The sequence below is a fragment of the Agelaius phoeniceus genome, chromosome 21, assembly GCF_051311805.1.
Source record: "Agelaius phoeniceus isolate bAgePho1 chromosome 21, bAgePho1.hap1, whole genome shotgun sequence".
In the NCBI taxonomy this organism is placed as follows: Eukaryota; Metazoa; Chordata; class Aves; order Passeriformes; family Icteridae; genus Agelaius; species Agelaius phoeniceus.
Genome location: NC_135285.1, coordinates 5,368,022 through 5,390,996, shown reverse-complemented (window position 1 = coordinate 5,390,996; position 22,975 = coordinate 5,368,022). Strand labels below are relative to the sequence as shown.

General features: G+C 50.8%; 1 protein-coding gene across 1 annotated transcript in view; it reads left to right on the top strand.

Moving 5' to 3' along the window:
• MEGF9 (multiple EGF like domains 9) overlaps positions 1-22,975 on the top strand; it is a 48,000-nt gene that overhangs the window by 13,221 nt on the left and 11,804 nt on the right. The window contains exons 2-3 of the mRNA XM_077189419.1: positions 9,713-9,905; positions 21,665-21,804. Coding sequence (XP_077045534.1) covers positions 9,713-9,905; positions 21,665-21,804 — 333 coding nt within the window. The remainder of the gene's footprint in view (positions 1-9,712; positions 9,906-21,664; positions 21,805-22,975) is intronic.

Genomic DNA, 22,975 nt, shown 5'->3' with positions numbered 1-22,975 from the left:
AATCCTGGGATTCGTTGGGGCTTTGCTTCATCTCCAAGCTTGAAAATGCAAAGAGCTGAGACAAACTGGGGTCATAGCTCAGGCTCTGGAAAGCTTCTTTTTGTTAACACTTTCAGTTAGTGTTTATTAACACTGTGGATAAAAGGTGCCTTTGTTAACGGGTCTGTCCCTTTGCTGCTCGACTGGAGGAGCTGAATCTTGAAAGGAACTGCCCTGGGCACCTGCTGGAGTTCCTGATGAAAGTTTTCATTCCAGATTTTCACCACAGGCTTAGACATAAAATAGCCTGAAACCCTCCAAAGCAAGTCTTCCTTCTCTTTCTCATTTAAAAAAAAAAAAGGTAAAAAAAAGTTGTAAAAATGCCTCTTGCTGTCTGTGTGCCAAGCCATGAACAATGAGCCCTTTCCCTGTGTGGAGGGCATTTCATCTCACAGCTGTGTGACCCCCTCCTTGGTCCATCTTCTACCTCTTGTGGGTGTCCAGAGTCCCCCTTGGAGTGCATCTCTCAGCCTGGGGAATGATTAGAACATTTAAAAATCCCTCCTGCGTGCTTGGAGAGAAACCTGGGCCCGATGCTTGTGCTGTCCCTGAAGGTGAAGACATCCCCAGAGGCTGTGTGTGTGCCCCAGGGCAGGGTGGGGGGCTGTGGCACCCATCCAGGAGCAGCTCCTGCTTCCAGGAGATGCAGAACACTCCTCTGCTTGGGGAGGATGCACTTCCAAGCATTTTTACATTGAATTATGGGTTGTGCTGTTGCTGTTGGCATCTCCTTGCTTCTGTTTTGTGTTTCCTCTCGGTGTAAGGGTGCTGTAAATGGGGGAGAAAGGAAGGATAACTTCTGACCACATTGATCCCAGGCTGGGCTGAGCTTTGGTAGCTCTGCCCAAGGTCAGTGAGGCAGAGCTGCAGCTCCCTCCATACACCAGTGAGGACCTGGTTACACCTGCTCTAAAGAAGTGGAGTTATGACTTCACAACAAAAATGTGCTGGATTTTGCAGTGAGATCAGCCATGTGAGTGTTTGCCACCTCCCTGGGAGCCTCCCCAGAGACCCCAGCCCTGCAGCTTGTACATGATGTGCCTGCATGGGGGAGAGAGGCTGTCACTGTCCTCCCCAGTCCCCTCCCTTCAGCACTGCTGGCAGTGCAGCAGATGTGTCACCACCTACTCTGGGATTTCTGCACTCAGCAGAAAATGGCTTTCCAGCAGCCTGGACTTGGCCATTCCCTTTTCTTCTCCCAGGCAGCGTGAGCCATGGCTGGGGATGACAAACCCTGCCCAGCAGCACCCATAGTGCTCTTGGCTTGGCTTTTCTGTGGGTGCTCAGCCCCAGGCTGGCTCTGGAAGGAGGAGCTTGGAGGTCACATCCATTCCTGCCAAAGCTGAAGCTGACCCTGGGAGCATCAGGAGTTGATTGCAGTGACCTGGGAGAGAGGAGGATCTGTTGTATCTGCAGGCAAGGTCTGGAGGGGAGAAGGCTCTGGAAGGCTCTGCATGCCTTGCAGCAATGGGGTTTGGTTTGAAGTAGCTTAATGGTGTCAGGCAAATGTGCAGGCAGGAGGCAGCTGCTGTCTCTGGGCAGATCCATCCCTTGCAGGCTGCACAGAGTCCCTGGGAGTGTGGGGTGGCTGTGCTGCTGCTCCTGCCCCTGCCTGGGATCTGCCAGCAGCAGCAGCAGCAACTGAAAGTTTTGCTTCTCAGCAAACCCAGCTGTTACTCAAACTAAAGGTTTGACCCTGTTCTCCCTGGTCTTGCCCAGAGGAGTCTCTGGGGGCCCTGCTGGGAAGGGTAGGATGTGATCAGGGGGTGTTAGCCAAGCTCATCTCTGTTTTCTTGCTGGTTATTCACACAGCACAACCTTATAGCCCAAACACAAACACTTGGAAGGACGGTTCCTGCTCGGGGTTTTCTCTGAAGAGCCTTAAATCTCCCATAAATTAACGTGTTCATTCATTAGTTGCAGCTCCCCGAAGCACCGAGCAAAGTTTGTGAGTTTAATTACTTTTTGCAGGAATCAGAGCACGCAGAGCCTTCAGCAGATGATTATAGTTCATATTATTCATGCAGCTCTTCATAATCCCTTGCTCTGCTGGGCCATGGTCGATAGAGACTAAAATTGGAATCTGCTCATAAATTCACAGCCCCATCCTGTATGAGGTGTCTTGATCATCCAGTGAAAGCATTTTGCTGACAAAACAATTCAGTTTCCTGAGAGGTGCCACACCAAGTGTATCTGTCAGGAGGGAAGGAGCTGCCAGGGCTCTGTGTGCTGTGGGCAGCTGTTTGCCAAAGTCAGTTTTCACCCTGTTTATCTCTAAACCCGGCATTGGGCTGGCTGTGTCACACACTGGGTGGTAAAAAAATACAGAGATTTTCAAACAGAAACATGGAATATTTATATGGTTGCAGACGTTTGTGGAAATATTAGTGGGGAAAATTTAATCAACTAAAGTAGACCGCCAACAAAACTATTTTTAAATTAATTAAAAGGCTTGGATTCTTTTTCTTTTTCCTTTTTTTTTTTAAACTGTGGAGGTTTTAATCCTCAAGTATGTATTTGGTCTGTTTGAAGTTACTGTAGTTTCTTGTATCATAAACATTTTAGGGCCACATTCCTCTTTGTGCACAGTCTGCTTCGTAAGAGACCCCGGAGGGTTTGTCTGCCTGTGGAAACTTCTTGTTCTATAGGAATGAATAATTCCTCAGCTGCAGCTGTGTAATCCCCCTGCACAGCTTCCCTGCCCTATTACCTGCATCTTAATGACTCCAGGACCCCTCCTGCTTCTCCTTGTCCCATCCATGGGAGCTCCTCAGGTGTTGTGCTCCAGCAGAGCTGTGAGCTGGGGATCTCCCAGTGCAGGAGGAATACTGACTTAATCAGAATCCATATTTTTCTTTTTTTTTTTTCCCCCCTGATGTTTACAGTCCTTTATCCTTTAGTCTCCCAAGACAGCTTTACACCTGTGAGCCTGACTTTTGATGCAGCTTTACTGGGGAACGAGCAGGTTCAAAGCTCTCTGCACAGGTTGCTGACTTGTTTAGCATCAAAAAGGAGGAAAAAGCAACAAAATTGCTCTGTGTGGAGGAGCTTTCAGGAAGTGCTCAGAAACCACATGCCTGCAGGTTGCATTGCAGGTGCAGGGAAGGCATGGAAACAGGCAGTCCCAGAGTGAGCAGCCTCTGCCTTTGGGGAGGCTCTCAGGGTTCTGGTTTGCTCATGGCTGGGGGGGCAGGAGGGCTGTGAGCTCTGCTGGGGAGTGATCTCCATCCCTTGGGAAAGGCAGGGCCTGACACAGTTGAGGCTGAGCTGGAGTTTGGCTGAAGCCCCAAACCTGTCTGCTCCAGGCTGATAAAAAGTGCTTGTGCAGCTGCTGGTGACCCCAAAGTTGGGACCTTGGCTTTGTGCTGCTTTCCAAGTGATAAGTGAGAGATTTAATCTGATACCATATTCCTCAACAGATGTGTTTAATCTTCTAATGATGTTACAAGTGATGTATATGAATTGAGAAATTGTTGTCTTTTCCCCCTTGTTGACCTGTAAAAGCCTTTTATGGAACAGCACAAGTGACTCTAACACTCTTAACAGCATTAATGTGAATGAAGTTCTCTTCACCATCAGCACCTGACTCTGCAGAGCCTGGAGCTTGATGGAGGCTGTGAGTGCCCAGAATGTGGTGCACTCAGTAACAAAGTGGATGCAGAATAACAGAAGACAGTCCAGAATAACAGAAGACTGTCCTATGTGTATATAAATTTTTTGGGGGATAGGCAGAGATACTCTTCCTACCACTTTGGCTTTGCATTGTAGCCTGAAGTGAGAGTAAATTACAGGTCTGAGCACTTCAGTGCACCTTCATGATCCAAGAGTTGAGTCTTATTTTGTGCTGAGTGCTGTCTGGATGGGAATGAGTGCTGGGACTTGGCAGAGCTGCTCTCTTTGGGAAGCTGCAGTGCTGCAGCTCCTCTCTGGCCTGTTCTTGCAGGAGCTCTTAGCCCATGGCAGATGTTCCCCAGCTCCCTGGGGGAGAGCTCAGCCAGGCTGTGCCCTCTCAGATCTGCTGCAGCTGTGGGGAAAGATGGAGGCCAAAGCATCCTCGTGCTGGGATAAGAGCTCCTTGCACTGGGATAACAGCTCCTGCACTCAGAGCATCAGTAGCACCCAAATGAGGAGGGATGAAGCTGAACCCAAATTCCAGCCCAGGGCTAGACTGGACCACTCTGACATGGTGCATCAGAGACGTGGAAGAGATGGGCTGGAGCTCAGGGAATTGTTTGACAAGGGCTGGGTAGGATGGGACCTTCCCTTTTAACAGCTGGCTCATGCCTGCTGTCACTGTCCCATGCTGGGACAGCACTGTCCTGACCCTCATCCCTTTGTGGGGGAGGTTTGGCACATCAGTCATTGTACTGAGGGGAAGGGAAAGAGCCTGTTGAGAGGCAAGAGGAAAGACAGAGCAGTGGTGCAGCACAGCTGTGCCTTTGGCTGTAATGGGGAGAAATTCCCAGTGCAAAGAGCAGTGCCTAACTCTTTAAGGGGGATTTGTGTGTTTGGGGGAAGAACTGGAGCAGTGCAAACAAGGAGAAAATAGAACTGCCAGGCTGGCTCAGAGCAAAGCTTCACCCACCCAAGAAAGGCCAGAAGATGATGCCAAGAGAGCAGGGCATGATCCTGACTTTTCTGGACAGAGTTCCAGGCCTTTCCCATCAGGATGCTTGCTCCAGATCCCTGTGTTTAACAGCCACCAGTGGACCTGTCCTCTGTGAGCTTTTCCAGTCCTGCTTTGAAGCCATAGGTATTTCTGGCAGCCAGAACATCCCCTGACAATGAGTTCCACAATTTAATTACAAGGGGAAAGGAAATGACTTTGGATAGATTTTTAAACCTGCTGCCTGATCCCTTTATTCCTGTCTTGTCAGGAGTGGTGCCTGCAGAGGGATTGAGAAGGGGAAATGGAAGAGAAGGTAGGGCTTGAATTTGGAAATGAAGTCTGGGGAAGAGGGAAAACTGCTAAATTAATATAAAAACAAAGCCTTTCCAGGGATGGGATGCTGTTGTGTGCAGTGGTTTAAATCCTTTGGGATATCTGGGGAGTATTTGGGAGCTGAGGTTCTTATTGGGCTGTGTTGGCTTCAGAGCTGCAGGTGCCAAACTGGGGCTGCACCTCTGGCTCCCAAAAACCCAACAGTACCTCCAGGTTAGCAATGATTTTTGGTTTTTTTCCCTTCATCTATTCTGGAGAACAGAAAATGTCTGTCTCCTTGGGGATGCTTTTGCAGCAGGACAATAAATAGCATCTGTGGGCCTCCACAGCTTGCTCTTACAGCTGCATGTTCTTATAATCAAAAATGTGCACCTTGGGTTTTCCAGGCTGGCTCCCAGGGAGCAGGTGAGCTCATTCAGGGTCTGCACTGGTTCAGGATGTCCCCAGCTAATGTGGTTTCACAGAGACCTTCGTGCCTTTCACAGTGTTGGCTTCTTTACCCTTTGTAAATATTTCACCTGTTTTCTAAATTATTCATTCATTAAGTGGCTTGGAAAGGAGGGGGAATCGTGCTTATAAAATGTGTGAAAACTTTAAACACTGCAAAGCTGAAAGGATGTGAAAGAAGTAATTTGAGGAAGGATTTTTACATCAGAACAAGCCCTGTTTAAGTACTAGGAGGGGATGGGAGATGAAGGGATGTGGGGTCTGGATGGATCTGGTACAGGCTGGGATGTTGCTGGGATTTGCAGAGTTGAGGTTTGCATTGGGATGGAATTTGGAGGCTGAGATCTTTATTAGGGGTGGATGGAGGAGCTGGTGTGGAATTTGAGGTGGCCACACTGAGGGGTCACAGGGCACCCTCAGTCCTGGAGGTTCTTGGTTGTGTCAGTGTTATTTACAGCCATGGTGTGGATCCAATACAACATAAAACATCTATTCTCCAGTTTATTGCTTACTTATGGCTTTTGCATACTAAAAATTAATTGATTATAGGTTGGGGCTAACTGAAATTGGATATTAAATCTGTCTCCACACAGCAGTGTGCCCCTTGCTTCCCAAATGAGGAACCTTTCCTTCCACTCCACCTTCCTCCAAGCAACAACCAGTGAGGGTGAAATATTGTTCCAGAATGGAGAGGTGTTTGGTTTTTTGTTTGAAGGGTAACATGGCAATGGCACACACTTTTATGGTGCCTCTATTCTTGGACCTCAAAACAACCTTATGCTGTTAATTAATTAAAGCCTGTCAGTCCCCTCACGAGCAAAGGTGGGTTTTATCTGTGATAACCAAGTGATCTGAGCTGTGCTGTGGTGCTTTGTGGGGAAGGAAGGGAACCTTGGTGGTTTAGCAATGGGGAACAGGAACAGGCAGAGACGAGCAGGCCCTGGGGGAGAGGGGAACACCCTGAGATGGGGAAACTGAGGCAGAGCAAGGATGAGTCAGGATAGCAAAGTGGGAAGAGTCAGAGCTTGGGCCAGTGCCTCATCCCTGAGAGGTCCTTGCCCTTGGCTCCCTTGCTCATGGTGTTACCCCAGCCCCAACACAGCCCTGCAACCATGACTGTGCAGTCTGCAGTGGGACATCCTGGAGCTCATCCAGCCTCTTCATTCCTTCGCCTTCACAAAAGCTCTCAGTGAGGTATTTTTGAAGGTTATCTTCAAAAGCAAAACATCAGCCTGAGAAAACTGAATAAAGGCTCCTAAAACCCAGGCTCTGGCTAGAAGCCAGGACAGTGTTCCCTAATTTTCCTCTGTAGTGCTCATCCTCTTTGCTGTGTTCCCAGAGCCCATGGCAGATGTTTGTTATCAGTTCCTGTTCTGGCTCAGGACCGTTCTCACCCTCTGCCACCCGGCTGCTGTGGAGACAACAAAGTGTCCTTTAAATCAGCCCTCAGGTTTTCATAGCCTGCTACATCCTTGTGCAGCCCTTGACCTGGATGGAGCTCAGACTCCAGTGCTGCTGCCTGAATCTCCTCCCCTGCCCAACCACAGAGCTCTGGGGTGTTCTGGGGCTGCATCCATGGGTGAGCAGGGCTGGATGCATTTGGGGTGAGCAGGGACCATGCGGGATGGTCCCACATGGGTCCCACCAAAAAAATGTGGGATGCTGTTCCCCTGCCTGGGACCACCATCCCTTCCCAAAGGTCTCTGGGGTCATGGGGGAGGTGGGGTCTTCAAGGAATTGACCCTTTTGGGAGACAGCTTCTGGATCTGTTGAGTTGTGCCTTAGCACACTCTTGGGGTGATTTCACAGCAGACAGGCTCAGCTGCTGTCCCCATCACTAGCAGAACCAGGCTCCACCAGCCTCCCAAGCAAAAAGTGTTTTGCCAGTGTTATTTTGGATTGTTGCAGCATTTCTCACTCTCCTGGGGCACTGGCATTGCAGTGGTGTCTGTGTTGCTGTTGAATTTGGCAGCTCAGGCAGAGCCTGACCTGAATTGGGGCAATTTTGATGGGCAGGAGCGTTGGATGGAAAACAATGGGTGCTACAAAGTCAGGTTCAAGTTCAAAGTGCTGCCATCCTGCTGGAGCATAAGTGATGGGGCAGAGCTCCATGGTGCTGTGGGGACCATCCTGAAGCACTGCCCACTCCTGCCCTGTCCATCCAGACATCCCTCTGGAGTGCCAGGATGGTCTCATGGCTCTGGCTTTGATGGAGCACAGGGGTGGTCTCCACATGGAGCTGCTCATCCCCCTGTGCAGGACCTGCCCTGTCAGTGCCTCCCATGCCATTAGAATGGACACAATGCTCATTTTCTTTCCTTGATCAAGTCTGGCAGGTCCAATGGTGCCACATGTTGGGTTCTGAAAGGGAAGTTTGTTTTGATGCATGTTTGACAAACTCCTGAGTGCTTTTGCTCAACAAGTTTTTGTGGTTTCTGCTCTGGTGGGAGAGAGAAACCCGAGTGCCCAAATCAATATGGTTCTGCTTGGATAATTGAGCTGGGAATTTAGTTCATTATGTGAAGTGGCTGTTGAAATGGATAATTGGATCTTGAGGTGTTTGTCCTATCTGATAGTTTGGATTGAAGAAAATTTAGGTGCAATTTCACAGGTGTATAGGGACAACATGGCTTCTGTGGGGATCCTGTGGTGGAGTAATTAAATAACTCACATTTCTTTGTGTGTCAGAAATGTGGATGAAAAGGAAAAGAGCTTTAAGGCAAGTTTTCTTGGGATGGGGACTTGGCCTCTCCCCTCTCCCTAAAGTGCCCTGAATACTGGCTCTTCTCAGGCAATAACAAACACCAGCAGTTGTGTAAAGCCCCTGATGCTTTATGCACTATTTCTGCAAATAATCCTTGTTTATAATTCAGTCTTGGCAGAAGAAGACTTTAAATTATTAAGGCACTAAATATTTTGCAGTGAAAGAACAGAGATAAAGCTCTTGGCAGAAACAAATTGCCAGGGAGAAGTTGTTCTCTTCAGTGCAGTTGGGGCTTTAAAGTATTACAAGAAATAATGTGTGGGGGGACTGGGAATTCACCACTTGATCAAAAGATTTGCCTCTCTCCTAAAAAAGCAGCTGTCCAGCAACCCTAGAAATAATAGTGTCCCCAGAGACAATGTTTGGGTCCCCAGAGCCATCTCCTGTCACCACAGGACTGAGGGTGGTCTGGTTTAGGTGGTGGGTCTCTGTCCTGCCTCCAGCTCTACCACAGCTTTTAAAGTACAGTTTTCATTCACTGGGTGCTCCCCTGAGGGCAGATTTTTGGGGATCCTTCCCTTCCTCAGCAGTGGGAGATGCTGCTGCCAGTGTGTCCTGTCAGAGTTTGTTCTGTGGTAAATCAGGGCTGTTCCAGTGGGGTGGAGTGGAGGCTCTTAGAATGAATGACTTTGCAACCTGTTGCTGATTTTATCCTGATATTACACACTTACTGCTTGTGAGCTCCTGGAGTCAGAGGGTGGCTAGGTGTGTGTATATACATAAAGACATTGTTTACAGCTACATATAGATAAATTTTAGATAGTTATACCCATAATCTTGTAGCTCTTTGTTGGAGAGATTTCAAGCATGAGCTGTGGTGTTTCAAACCCCAGGGTGCTCCCAATGTGGTTGTTGTCCACCATCTCAACATTTTAAAGCAAAAATCATCCTTAAAATGATGATGGGGGTATGCAGAGGGAGTGGTGATGCCCTGTGATGGTGCTCTCAGGGGTCTTAGGATGAGGGAAGAGACCAAAATGTTGATTCCATGTTTCAGAAGGCTTGATTTATTATTTTATTATATATATAATATTAAAACTATACTAAAAGAATAGAAGAAAGGATTTCATCAGAAGGCTGGCTAAGAATAGAAAAGGAATGATAACAAAGGCTTGTGACTGACCGAGACAGTCCAGACAGCTGGGCTGTGATTGGCCATTAATGAGAAACAACCCCATGAGACCAATCCCAGATGCACCTATTGCATTCCACAGCAGCAGATAACCATTGGTTACATTTTGTTCCTGAGGCCTCTCAGCTTCTCAGGAGGAAAAATCCTAAGGAAAGGATTTTCCATAAAATATCATGGCTACAGTGCCCTGGCACAGGGTGCCCAGAGCAGCTGTGGTTGCCGCATCCCTGGAAGTGTCCAAGGCCAGGCTGGACGTGGCTTGGAGCAGCCTGGAAACTGTCCCAGCTCACAGCAGGGAGTTTGGAATGAGATGGGCTTTAAGGCCCCTTCCAACCCAAACCATTCTGCAGTTCTGTGGTTCCATGCCTCTGTTTCTCTTTCCTTGCAGGAGATCTGTGCAACTGCAGCTCTGTGGGCAGCGCCGGATGCAACCTGACAACGGGGCAGTGCCACTGCCTGCCTGGGTACACAGGGCCACGCTGCCACAGCTGTGCCCACGGCTTCTTCCCCCAGCTGGGAGGCCAGCAGTGCCAGCCCTGCAGCTGCAGCCCTGCTGGAGCCACCAGTCAGCAGTGTGACCAGTGAGTAACCCATGGTTCTGCACACAGGGTGTTGGGATTTGGGGTGGTTTGGGTTTTGGGTAAGAGTGGGTCTTGTTGTCTGTGCTGGTGTTTAAAAGGAAAAAAAATAAGCAGGAGGGAAGCTGGTAGTATAAAAATTCATGAAGATTATTCTTCCTCATTCAAGAGCTGAATTATAAAAATATCTGTGGTTGTGGCAAAAGCCCTGGCAGCCCCCAAGGGAGCTGACTTGTGTTTCGGAGTCGCATGGAAGCAGAACCTCTCCTAACGCCTTGTGCATCTCTTAGTCCCTGTTGGACTCCTGAGCTGGGAGGGGAGCAGGGGCTGGGGTGGAGCATGGGGGCTGTGGAGGGGTTTCTTTTCCAAAGGGATGGGTTTTATGCCAGAGGCAGGCACAGCTTTGTGCTCTGCCCTCGCTGAGCACTGGGGTGGAAGCGGCGGCCCGAGAGCAGAGTCAGCTCCTGCCTTGCCTGGTGTTTACAGGCACCAGAGCTGATGCTGGAGCTGTTGTATAATGAATGTGTTCCTCCTCATTTCACCTCACCCACCCTCACATCTTGCCTTGTGAAAGCTGGCACGCAATGATTTTCCAAGCAGGGATCTGTCAGCCATTGGAGGCAGTGCCTGAGCTGGGGGATCTCTGTTCCTGCAGGATCACACCCAGAGCAGCCTGACCCACTGGCTCTCCACCTTGTGCTCATGGGGACAGCAAGTTCCAAAGTCTCTCCTTGGAGGAGACCTCAGCAACCACCCTGCAGCAGCTTCCAGCCTTCCCAGGCTCCTGCTGCTTTTTTGTCTTCTAGGGCTGGGTCTGGGCTCAGCGTGTGTTGAACACCTGCAGGTCCCTGCCAGGACAGGGGCTGAGTCAGAGTCAGAATGCTCTGCAGGGACATGCTGCCTGTAATTATTTTATACATTATCTTTTCCCAAACGACCAAACCCTCTGTTGATGTCCTTCCTTTTTGTTTCAGTGCTGGATTTTTCTGCTTGCATAAGCTCTGACAATTCAGATCTTAAAAGTAGCTTTCCAGTTGAGGAAAGTGACCTTCTTACTAAAAGAGGTGATTCTTGAGGGTGGAAAGTATGAAGTTTTATCACCTTTTTTTTTTTTAGTGGCTGTTTTAGGTATGGGAAGATGTGCCTGGAAGCACCAGGGTTTGCCACAGAATTGAAAGTGTGATTGTGGTCAGATCTATTGGAAAGGCAAATTGGGCAGAAAGGCAGATGGGGCAGATCTTACCTTTGGGAACTGGGAGAGGAGGGGAAATGCTGATGGAGTAACTGGATTAACTGGAGGGGAGCATTCCTGCCCCAGCTCTGAGTTACTGGGCAGTGGGTGAAGCATGGACATGTCTGGTGTCTCCCCATGTCTCACTGCATGGGGCGAGCCAAGGAACGCCCGTGGGAGCTTCAGGTGAGATGCTCTGAGTTGTGAAGGAGAATGAGGTGGAGTTGGAAGCATCTGTGTGGAGCCAGAAACAGCAGGGACCTCCCCAGCACCCAACCCAGCCTCTCCTCAGCACCATTTCACAGCCTGGAGGGAGGGGGGAGATGCTCATTCTCAGCCATTTAGAAGAGGCAGCACAGGGCAGGACGTGCAGGGAGATTTGGGGAGGGGGGATGTTGCTAACAGAGATCACTCTGTTTCCCTTCCCGCCTCAGAGGGGTTTGCTGCAGACAGAGATGACCTCTGGGTGTTCAAAAAGAGAAAAATAGGTCAGTTGTCTGTGTTACAGGGCTGGGGGCATCAGAAGGGCTGGTGTAGTGATGTGTGTGGGAAAATGGAGCGGGACACAAAGGGCAGCAGGGCAGGTGCTCCCCCTGCTCCTGCTGTGTCAGAGTGGGCACCAGGGCTGGGCACAGCTCCTGGCTGCAGCTGGCATGGCTGGGGGCAGGCACCAGGGGTGGGGGGATCTGCTCTGATGGGTGGGAGAGCCCATTGCAGGGAAATGGGTGTGTGAATGCAGGAAGGGAGTTTTGGCTCTGGGTGGCTGCTGAGCAGTCCCTGGAGGAGCAGTAGTGTCCCTCAGGCAATCTCTGCTCTGGGATGAGGCACGCAGGCATTGCCCAATACCAGCAACCAGCTACTGGTTTGTTGACATGGAAAATCCTGTCAGTTGTACAATTTATTTATTTATTTAATAAAGCACCAGCCCAGCTCGACTTGCACAAGCGAATTCCTGTGTGAGGCTTCGGAGGAGAGCCATGGCTGTTCCAGTAGGGCTCTGGGTGGAACAGCAGCAGAGATTTTGGACTCTGACCCTTTCTAAGGGCGGCTGATTGGAGGGGCAGAGTGCCAAAGGCTGAGCCCTCAGGGCACACAAAGATCCCTCTTAGGTTTCAGTCAGCTTGCCCACGCTATTGTAAAAGTGCCTTTTAAATAAAGCACCACCATATGATGATTATTAGTGTTATTCCTCAGCACGCTCTTGGGCTGGCCAGATGGCAACCCAAGTCCCCTGTTTGTTAACCAGACCTCAAATGCAGACCATCAAACAAAAATTTAAAAAAAAATCCCTTTCCTGAGGCACAGAGTTGATTTTGGGAGTGAACATTGACCTGACATGCTGTCGCTATGAATGGGCTCCATGGCTGCTAATCAAAGGTCTGTTTTGGTGGTGGTTTAAATTTGATTATCTAGGAAGATCCACACAGATCCCCCTGTGGGATGGCAGAGCATTTCTGTGCTCTGGTTTGGGTGGTTTTTTTGTTAGATGAAAAGCTGTGTGTGGCTCAAGCTGAGGGGCTGGATGGAGTCCTGGGCTGCTCAGAGAGGGCTGACACATCTTGGGGAGGGGAGGGGATTGTCCCTGCTGTGGTTAACGCCTAGAAACCTCAGAAAAAAATCACATTTCTTTGGGTTGGATGCAGTGCAGATGCTTGCTAAAGATAGCTTGTGGCCTGGAAGTGTTCACAGTCCATGGAGGAAGGGTGGGGAAAGGAGCTGAAGTTTCAAGGGCCATGGTCAAGGTCAGAGTGGTGGAGAATGAGGACGGTGACTCATGTGGGTGCACGGGCTGGGCTGGCAGGGCTGTGTGCCTGCTCTGGGGACAGGGACAAGTGGGGAGGGTGCCTCAGCCCATGGGGGTGTAGCCCCAGCCAAGAGCTGCATCTCTTTGGGACATGCATCTTTTGGACCCCTTGAGTTGAAGGCTGTGCTGTGTGTCCTGTGAGGAAAGCAGAACCTGCCAGCCTGGTGGGGGAGTGGAAGTGATCAGTGCTGCTGGAGAAGGTCCCCATGCCCAGGCTGGCCAGGCCACATCTCCCCCGTGGGATGGTCCCTTTTTTCTTTCATGTGAGCAGCACTCTTGTGCCTGAGCTCTCATCTCTGGCTCCCCAAGGCTGGGCAGGGAGCCAGGGCAAAGGCAACGGGAGTGGGCTGGGGTTAATGGTCTGCAGTCCCAGTAGCCAGGGCAGCACTGGGGCTCCTCATGGTGTTTCTGGCCCTCTGCACCCTTTGGCACCCAAAGTGCCACCCAGCTGAGCCAGGGCAGTGCGAGCCAGCACACAGAGCTGGGATGAGCAGGGTGAGGGAAGGAGATTTGGGTGAGGAATCTTTGGTTCTGCAGCCCTCGTGCCCTGGCGTGAGGAGCTGTGCAGGCTCAGCTCTTTAAACACACCCTGAGATAATTCTCCATGCAAACCTGGCCTCTGGCTGTGGGGTTGGAAGGACCAGGAGTGCAGGCAGCACCAGCCTGGATGAGGCAGCATCCCCCTCCTGGGGAGCAGGAGATGGCAGATGACTCTGCAGTTTTTGGTTTGTTTATTTTTACCTTGCTGGCAGCACTGCCCATCCCCATGTGGCACTGCAGACACTGGCCCAGGGCAGCCCAGTGTGACCCAGCTCATCTGCAGGAGGGCTGGCCTGGATTTGCCTCCTTTGAGGTGTTTATCCCAACTTTTCCTAGCCCAGCACTGGGGTGTGAGTGGCTCTTCCTTTCCTGAAGCTGTGGGGGCAGCATGTTTAGCCCACGAGCAGCTGGGCCTGCGTGGGTGCTCCTGTGGGTTTGGGATGTGAGTGAGGAGTGGAGCTGTGAAGCAGAGATGCTGCTATGAGATGCTGCTGCCTGGCAGAAGGGTTCAGACCTCAATTCCCTGTTTCCCTGGCAGGTTTTGCTTTTTAAACTTGTCCTGGTTCTAGGGGAGAGAAGTGATGCAGCAGTACCTGTGCCAGGAAACAAGGGGAGAGCTGTGGCTGCTGGGGGTTTTAGGGATCACAGAATCACAGAATATTCTGGGCTGGAGGGGACCCACAAGGATCATCCAGTCCAACTGCTGACCCTGCACAGACACCCCAACAATCCCACCCTGTGCCTGAGAGTGTTGCCCAAACGTTCCTGGAGCTGGTGGGATGTGGGAAGGAGGAAAGAGACTGTGGGGGGCAGCCTGGTGTGGCACAGTGTGGACACACCTTGAACCTCATGTGAGGCAGGATTGGGTGGGGTTTTTGCAGTGGTCAGGAAATGTAGGTCCATTGAAATTCAAGGTTTTTGTGGAGCTTCACCAGCCTGCAGGGCTGCTGGCCATCCCAGACCCCAGAGGTTATTTGGGGGAAGTGATGGAGTTGTTGTTTTGCATAGATAAAGTCTTCATTTTCTGTCTGCAGAGTGTCATCACACTTCTGAAATGTCTCTCTTCTGCGTGGGATCCTTTCCATCCTGCTGCATTTCAGCAATCCAGTAAACCACATCAGGCACTGCTCCCCTTTGGAGATGTGACCTTGGGAGCTGAAATCCTCAAGGACTTGTGCTTTAAAACCCCCCCAAAACCAGACAAACCCCCTTTTTCTCTTTAAAAAGACTGCTCTCCCTTTTATAGATTGGATGAGCACAACTGGTGGCTCATTATCTCCCAGTAATGCCTTGTCAGCATCACTCTGCAGAGAACAGATCTTGTTTTGTAGCGGAAATTATTACATGTGGACGTCAGAAAAGCAGAAGAATACCCTGTTAAAGCCTATTTTTCTGCATGGTTTAATTATCTAAATCTCTCCCCTATTCCAGCCTCTCACATCCTTTATATCTGATTAGCTCTCCTCCTCCTCTCTCCCCCCACAGGAAGGTAAAGGCACCTGAACCCATTTTTATTCAGTTGCAGGCAGGAATGGGAAATGAATGAGTGACTGGACACAGCAGCAGGGAAAGGTGGATTGTTATCATCTCCCCTATGGTAATTATGGCTTCTCAGAAATCCTGTTATTTTGTGGATTTTCGAGCAGGCTTTGCCATTCCTGTGTTGCCTGTTGCAAACTTTGCTGCTCTGGAAAGCACTGACTGCCCTCAAAAAGAAATATGGGCTCAACTTTTTAAGCCTTTGTGGCTAAATTGTGGTTGAGAGGTGGTGCCCAGGCACTGCTTGTACCCTGAGCCTTCTGCTGTCTGAGCAGAGGCACCAGCAGAGGTCTGGGGGATGGAGGGACCCCTTTGGGCACAGTGGGTGTTCAGTGGAGACCACCCCAACTCCCTGGCACCCCACTGACGTGTCCTCCTCTGCACTGAGGGCCCCTGGCCCAGCCCTGCACATGATCCTCTGGGAATCCAGCACCCACCAGCTGAGGCTGAGACTTTGCTGTGAGTGAGGAACTCGTGGAACTGTGCAGGATCCCATCCAGCCTCCCTCTCCAGGGTCAGTGTGGACTTTCCACTGCCTCCCTCCCCTCCTTCAAGGGCACCTCGCCTGGAGGGGACAGCCCAGCCTGGAGATTCCTGGCTTTGCAGAGCCTCCTGGCTTTGCAGAGCCCTGCCTGGAGATGCCTGGCTTGGCAGAGCCCAGCCTGGAGATGCCTGGCTTTCCACAGCCCAGCCTGGAGATTCCTGGCTTTCCAGAGCCTCCTGGCTTTCCAGAGCCCAGCCTGGAGATGCCTGGCTTTCCAGAGCCCAGCCTGGAGATTCCTGGCTTTCCAGAGCCCAGCCTGGAGATGCCTGGCTTTCCAGAGCCCAGCCTGGAGATTCCTGGCTTTCCAGAGCCTCCTGGCTTTGCAGAGCCCAGCCTGGAGATTCCTGGTTTTCCACAGCCCAGCCTGGAGATTCCTGGCTTTCCAGAGCCTCCTGGTTTTTCACAGCCCTGCCTGGAGATTCCTGGCTTTCCACAGGCCTGGCTGGAGATTCCTGGCTTTCCAGAGCCTCCTGGCTTTGCAGAGCCCTGCCTGGAGATTCCCAGCTTTCCATAGCCCTGCCTGGAGATTCCTGGTTTTCCAGAGCCCTGCCTGGAGATTACCAGCTTTCTACAGCTCTGGCTGGAGATTCCTGGTTTTCCACAGGCCTGGCTGGGGATTCTCAGCTTTCCACAGGCCTGGCTGGGGATTCCCAGCTTTGCAGAGCCCTGCCTGGAGATTCCCAGCTTTCCAGAGCCCTGGCTGGGACTCCTGGCTTTCCCTGGCTGCTGGGGGAGCTGGGGCTGTGGAGGCGGCGGTGGCCAGACAAGGTGGCCCTTTGACATTCACAGAGTGGCCTTTCAGAGCTGTGAAGTGTTGAAGTGTCCCTGCTCCTGCCCTACAAAGCAGCTGCCCTGCCCCAGCACGGAGTGAGGAATGTGGCACACAATGGGCCACTGTTGGCCCCCATAAAGCTCTGCTTCTTGTGCCCTCCACAAAGGGGCTCAGAGCGAGTGGCTGCTGCAGGGCTTGGCCCTGGCCCCACTGACTCTCCCACAGAGCCACCTCAGCCACCAGCAGCTTTGGGTTGAGCTGAGGAGTGGGGAGGAGAAACCCAGTGTGGGGCTTTTTCCTGCTCTCCCTTTCCCCATGTGCTGATATTCAATGATATTCTGACTGACAGAAGAGTCAGCAGTGGGTTGGGAGGGTGCTGGGTATCTTCAGGATGAGAGGATGTGGCCTCAAGCTGTGCCAGGTTGGACATCAGGAAGGATTTTTCATGGAGAGTGTTGTGAAGGGCTGCCCAGGGAGGTGTCCCCATCCTGAAGGTGTTCAGCAGGCTGGACATGGCACTCAGTGCTCTGGTGATGGTCAGAGGTGGGGCTCAGTGATTGTGGAGGCCTTGTTCACCTGAGTGATTCTGAGTGTTACCAGCATTGCTTTCCCACCAAAGTGTCTTGGAGCATTTAGCTTTCAAATGTGAACTTTTCCACATTGCCCAGGAAGGTGTAAGAGAGATTCATGCCCTGGCTGCTGTCAGACACCACAGAAAATCAGCACTAAAGGAGCCCAGCTCACTGGAGGAACACACCATTTTTGGAGACATTTTTTCTGAATCCTCCTAATCTTGCACAGAATCCTTTTGTCTTATCCCATCAAAGTGTGACAAAGCCTTTTCATGGGGTTTGTTTTAAAGATGCTCATGGTTCAACACGATTTCCCTCATTCCCACAGCACCTGCTGTGAGCTGTGGCTGTTCCAGGGACACCCCGTGCCCTGCTGGGACAGCTGAGGGACATTGCTGTCCCTGGGGCTTCCCCAGGGGACAGGTGAAGCTGGAGGTGCCACCTGGAGATGGCCAGGAAGGGCTGGCATAGCCCTCACTTCCCTCTTTCTTAGGGCAGTGTGGCCCTGCCCTGCTCTCCTGGGCAGGATGGGGGTGTGCTTCAAGGGGAAAACAATAAATGCATTTGGAAAAACTCTTGTTGTAGGTTTTGCATGGCATGCCCTGGTTTGAGACCCATGGGAGCTCCCTCCTTCTCTGCCTCTGCCCCAGAATCTGACCAATCTCACATCTTTTGAAAATCAAGGCACAAGAGCTTGGTGCTGTGCTGTTTTGGCTGGGTCTGACATGGCCAGGGAGTCCCTGGGCTCTGATGGAGCTTTTCTGGTGTCTGGGAATATATTCAAAATTAATTTCTCCATTGCTCCTCCTTGGGGGAAAAAAAAAAAAAAACAAAAGGAAGAAGAGGAATAATTGGAGCTTGGTGAGGGTTTTCTGTTAGACCATGAACTGTGCACAGCTTGTCTCCCAACAGCCCCTAAGGCCATGGTCCTTCATCCTCCCATCCATCTTGTGCCTGTCATGTCCCTGCTAAAATCAAGATGTTTCTGTGGAGGAGGGGTGGAGACCCCTTGCAGATGTGGCTGCACATTGTGCTCTGTCTCAGATCACAGCCACTTTAATGCTTTTTTCCCCTTGTGCTGAGGCCTTGAGTTCCTGTGCAAAGTGAGGGCATTGCCCCAGCTCCCAAGCCCAGCCCCTCACTGTGTCCTTCCCCAGCCACCAGACCTGGCAGGAAATCATCTGCAGGATGCTCTGTGTTCCCTGTTCTCTGTGCCCTGCTCCTGAGACACCTGCAGGTGAATCAAAGCTGCCTGCAGTCCTCTTTGCCAGTGCCCAGGGGAGGGCTCTGTGTCTCTGGTGTGTCCCCTTGACTTCTGTACCTGTAAAGCTGCAGTCCTGGCTAAAATCACCACTCAGGGAACATTTGGTTGCCACCAGTGGCACAAATCCCTTGGCAAGTGATGGCATCCTGTGGCTCTTTCCCCTTGAGAGGAGTGCAAGGGAGCTGTGGGGACTGGAAATGAGACATAATTTGGGGTGTAGACTGTCCCCTGCCCCAGTATTTTATTTACAGTGCCCTGCCCCATGGCTGTGGGAATGCTGCTGCCTGGGGTGGCTGTGTCCTAGTCCAGCCCCAGGCTGTCTCCTGAGGCAGAACAGGGACCCTGAGGCTGCTCAGCTGAACCAGCTCCTGCCTTGGGGGGGTCCCAACCCTGGCATGTGGCCCTTGTCCCCAGAGGGTCACATCATTCCATGCTGGATCCAAGCCTTGGATGGGGCTGTCCCTGACCAGCAGTCACTGCCTGCTCCTTTGGCCAGTGCCTCATGTGCTGGTGATGGTTTTAATCAGTAGGAAACATCTGTAAAGTTGATGGATGATGTGATGGTGATACACACCACCTACACGGTCCCCAGAGTGAGTGTATTCATAAAAATCTGGTCAAAACCAATGCTGGCAGGAGACTTTGATTGCTGGAAGTCTGGTTTTATCCCAACAGATATTTGTATCAATTCTTTGTGAGAGCTGAGTGTTGGCTGGCTTCAGAGGGGTTAATCATCATCTGAAGTGGAGTTGAGTAATTGATGTTGCTGCATCAAAACGTTTCCCTCTTCCCGTCCCCCTCATTCTCCCCACTTCTCCCCAAAAAGAAATTCTTGGCTGATACTCAAAATCCAGTTCAGTTCTCACTGTGCAAGTATTAAACTGTGGGTCTTTTCTTTCAAATTTCTGGATTTTTATGGGTACAATTGGTCTGTTAACAGGATTTTTTTTTTTGGTGGTTTCAATGCATTTATATCATTGACCTTTGCTTTAAAAAGTGTCTGACAGACTTTGCTGGGCTGGAGCTATAAAAAGGAGTGTTGTAAGGGGGCTTTATTCTGTGGAAGCAATGACCACAGGCAAAGCTTTATATTTGCTGAGTGATTTAATTCTTGCACATGCAGGACTTGGCTCTGTGCCATGTGTAACATGTTGAGAAAAGGTCTGTTCAAGAGGCATTCAAACCAAACTTTCCAAACAGTCTTTTATTTTTTTTCCTTCTTTTTTAAGCTTTCTTTCCTGTTATTTCTAAGCTAACGAGTAAAATCAAGGGACCGTGCCCCAAAATCCTGAATTGAGCTCCAGCAAGGTCATTGGGGAAATAAAGCTCCTTGAAAGCAATGAAATGGGAGTCTGTGTGGAAGCAGGGAGGAAGAGGAGGGTGCCATTGAGAAAAAGGCTGGGTCAGGGACACGAGGGAGTCAAACAGAGCTCTCTGAACTCCAGGAGGAAGCCAGGGAGGCTGAAGATGATGCAGCTCAAATCCTTGATCCCACAAAACCCTGCTCATATGCTGCATCCCCAAGAGCTGTGTTTTCAGGCTCAACATCAGATCTTCCTCCCCACAGCACTTGCTTTTCCCTGCCTGTCCCTGCCCTCTTACAGGAATAGCAGTAGCAGTCAGGAGCAAATCATAAAAAGCTGCTTTTTGTTTGCGCTTATTTTAAACACTGTGACAACGTTTGGATTAATGTTGGGTCTTGTGAAAAGCTCTTTAAAAGTCAAACATTCTGAGCTGCTTACCAGCCAAACATACTGAGCTGCTTACCAGCATGCCTTTGAATTTTGCATCTGCCTGCTGCACTTCTAGATAATGGCCTGGAGAGCAAGGAAACATCATATTTCTTTCTTCTTCTTGTAATCAGGCCGTTAAATATCCTTGAGATTTCAGATTCTGCAGGTATTTAATTGTGTAGCCCCTTGGGCTGAGGTCCATATTTTGGTGAGTAGTTCCTTTTCCTTTGGTAAACAAACAACAGAAATACTGAATTATGCAAATTTCTAACAGAAGCAATGTCTTGACCAAAACATCTTGATCTACAGCATTTTAGTTAAAAACAACACATCAGCAGTGCATCAAACATCTATTAGTTTTAATCAGCAGATTTTTCTGGAGGCTTTTAGGAGCAAATTGTGCCTTGCTCAGTCTTTCCAGGAGGAGAGGGGGAACAATGGATGAGCTTTGTGCAGGCACAGTGAGCCCTGAAATGCTGACTTGAAAAGGTGTTTCAAAGGTGTTTGAACAGGGTGGAGGTTACACAGGGGAGAGCTCAGAGGGTGATGCAGCATGGAAGGGCTGTCTGTGGGTCTGTCTGTCTCTATCACCCCCTCTGCAGATAAATCCATCACCTGGAGGGGACCAGTGCTGTTTATTTGGGTTGCTGTGGTGGTTCCCTGCAGCAGGCAGGGCTGGGGTTCCTGCAGGTGCCCCCAGGGATGTGCAGAGGCACTGGGTGCTCTCTGTCCCTTGGCTTGGCTGTTCCCAGTGCCCAGGTGGGATGAGGCACCTCCAGCAGTGTTTGTGCCCAGGACTGGATGGGAAGGAGCATTATCCATTCCTGGGATTCCTCTGAGAGCTGAGCTAAATGCTGCCAGTGTATGAAGTCTGTTATGAAAGCAAAGCACTGGAAGCCTCTGTGTGGAGAGAGTAGCAGAGAAAGCCAAAGGAATGAGGGTAACCTTTGCTTTTTATAGCTCCTGGTATTTGTTTGCTCATGGCAGCCACCAGCAATGCCCTCTGTGTTCACAGTGCAGAGCTCCACCCTCCCTGCAGTCACACTGTGCCCAAGTAAACAGCTCCTGTCTGGGTCAGCTGGAGTGGAAGCCTCTCCTGGGGAGGGGAGAACACTCTCTTGTCTCTCCCTGGCTTCACTGGGTAGGATTCAGCTGGAGAGAGGGGTCCATGGAGATGGGGAAGGATAAATGGGATGGTGGAGGAGAAGAGGAGGGAGTGCAGGTGGCTGACACCTGCCCTGGCTGAGCCAAGCAGGACACATGAGCTGCTGCCCCAGCTCCCAGGGGAGCCAGCAGAGCAGCTGGTCAGCAGGGAATTGTCTGCTCACACGAAAATCTGGGAGGTGCTGCTCAGCACGGGTGTGGAGGGGGGAGGATGAACCAGGTGGGTGCTCTGGGATGGGTCAGGCACAGTGACCATGGATGTGCTCAGAACCCAGGGCTGTGCAGGTGTAGCAGGGACTCCAGAGGGGCTGTGGGAGCATCTGCTGGGGCTGATGCAAGGGAGTGGCTCTGGGCCAAGGCTTTCTGGAATGAGCAATGATTTCTGGTGCCCAGCTGGAAATTGCTGTCAGGGCAACTGGCTTGGCAGACACTCGTCCTTTCTCGAAGTCCCCATCACTTTTTGGAAATGGTTGCCCCTGGCTTTCATGTCCTGCTTCCAGCAGAAAGGAATACAGGGAGTGCAGAACCCTGCCTGCAGGTTTGTACCTTGGATGCCTCCCAGCACAGCCAGATCTCACTGTTTGTTTTTCCCCCTGCAGCTCTGGGAAGTGCCAGTGCAAAGCTGGAGTCACGGGCCTGAAGTGTGACCGCTGCAGCGAGGGCTTCTACAGGTTCAACGAGAGCTGGTGTGAGCCCTGCCAGTGCAACAACCTCTCCCACACCTGCAACAGCTCCACAGGTGATGATGGCCTCTTGTCCTTCACCTGCCCCCTCTGCCTCTGCTTTTTCTCTTCTCATTCAGCACACTCTGCTCTTGTCCCCTTCATCTACATCTTTTTGCCTTGCACACCCAAAATCTTTACCTTAAAGCTGAAATGGAAATGCAGGGTTGGGGTTGGTCTCCTTTGAAGGAAGGCAGTAAAGGCTGTGTGCTTTAGCCCAGAGCCCTAACACAGCAGCCTGTATCCAAAACTGGGGCTCTATTGTTCTCTGCACTTACACAAACACACAACATGGGCTTTTAAAGACCTTTTGTTTAGCTGCTGTTTACCTGGAAACATACCCTGGGCTGGCACTGACGTAAGGGGACTTGGGGCCACAGATAACAGGATTAGAGCTGCTAAAAACTGCCAGCATCTAATTAATACTGCCCACTTCTTATAAATTGGCCTTGTTCATTTTCCCTGATTATTTCTTTGACTGTCTCTCACTCAGATGTTGATGGAGTGCAAATGTCGAGGCAGCTGTGCTTGAACAGCTTATGGGAGAGCAGGGGGAGCCTGATTGCTTTGTAATCTCACCTGGGAGGAGAGATCCTGGAGGAGCAGTTCTGGGACTGCCTGCACAACCCCACTTCAGCCACAGCACTCACTTCAAATTCCAAATTCTCCTCAAAACCTCCAGGCTGAAAGGCAGTTCTGTAAAACTTATCCAGGAGCTTAGAAAGAGATAATAATTAAAAGTAATGTTGCATAATTTGCTGGCAGAGAGGCAGAGCCCATGAAATCAGGTATTTCTGGGCAATTTGTGCCCGTCTGTTCCCTCATGGGCTGTGTGTTTGCAGCAGAGGAATGCCCAGGTTCCCTCATGGGCTGTGTGTTTGCAGCAAGGAATGCCCAGGTTCCCTCATGGGCTGTGTGTTTGCAGCAGAGGAATGCCCAGGTTCCCTCATGGGCTGTGTGTTTGCAGCAGAGGAATGCCCAGGTTCCCTCATGGGCTGTGTGTTTGCAGCAGAGGAATGCCCAGGTTCCCTCATGGGCTGTGTGTTTGCAGCAGAGGAATGCCCAGGTTCCCTCATGGGCTGTGTGTTTGCAGCAGAGGAATGCCCAGGTTCCCTCATGGGCTGTTGTTTGCAGCAGAGGAATGCCCAGGTTCCCTCATGGGCTGTGTGCTTGCAGCAGAGGAATGCC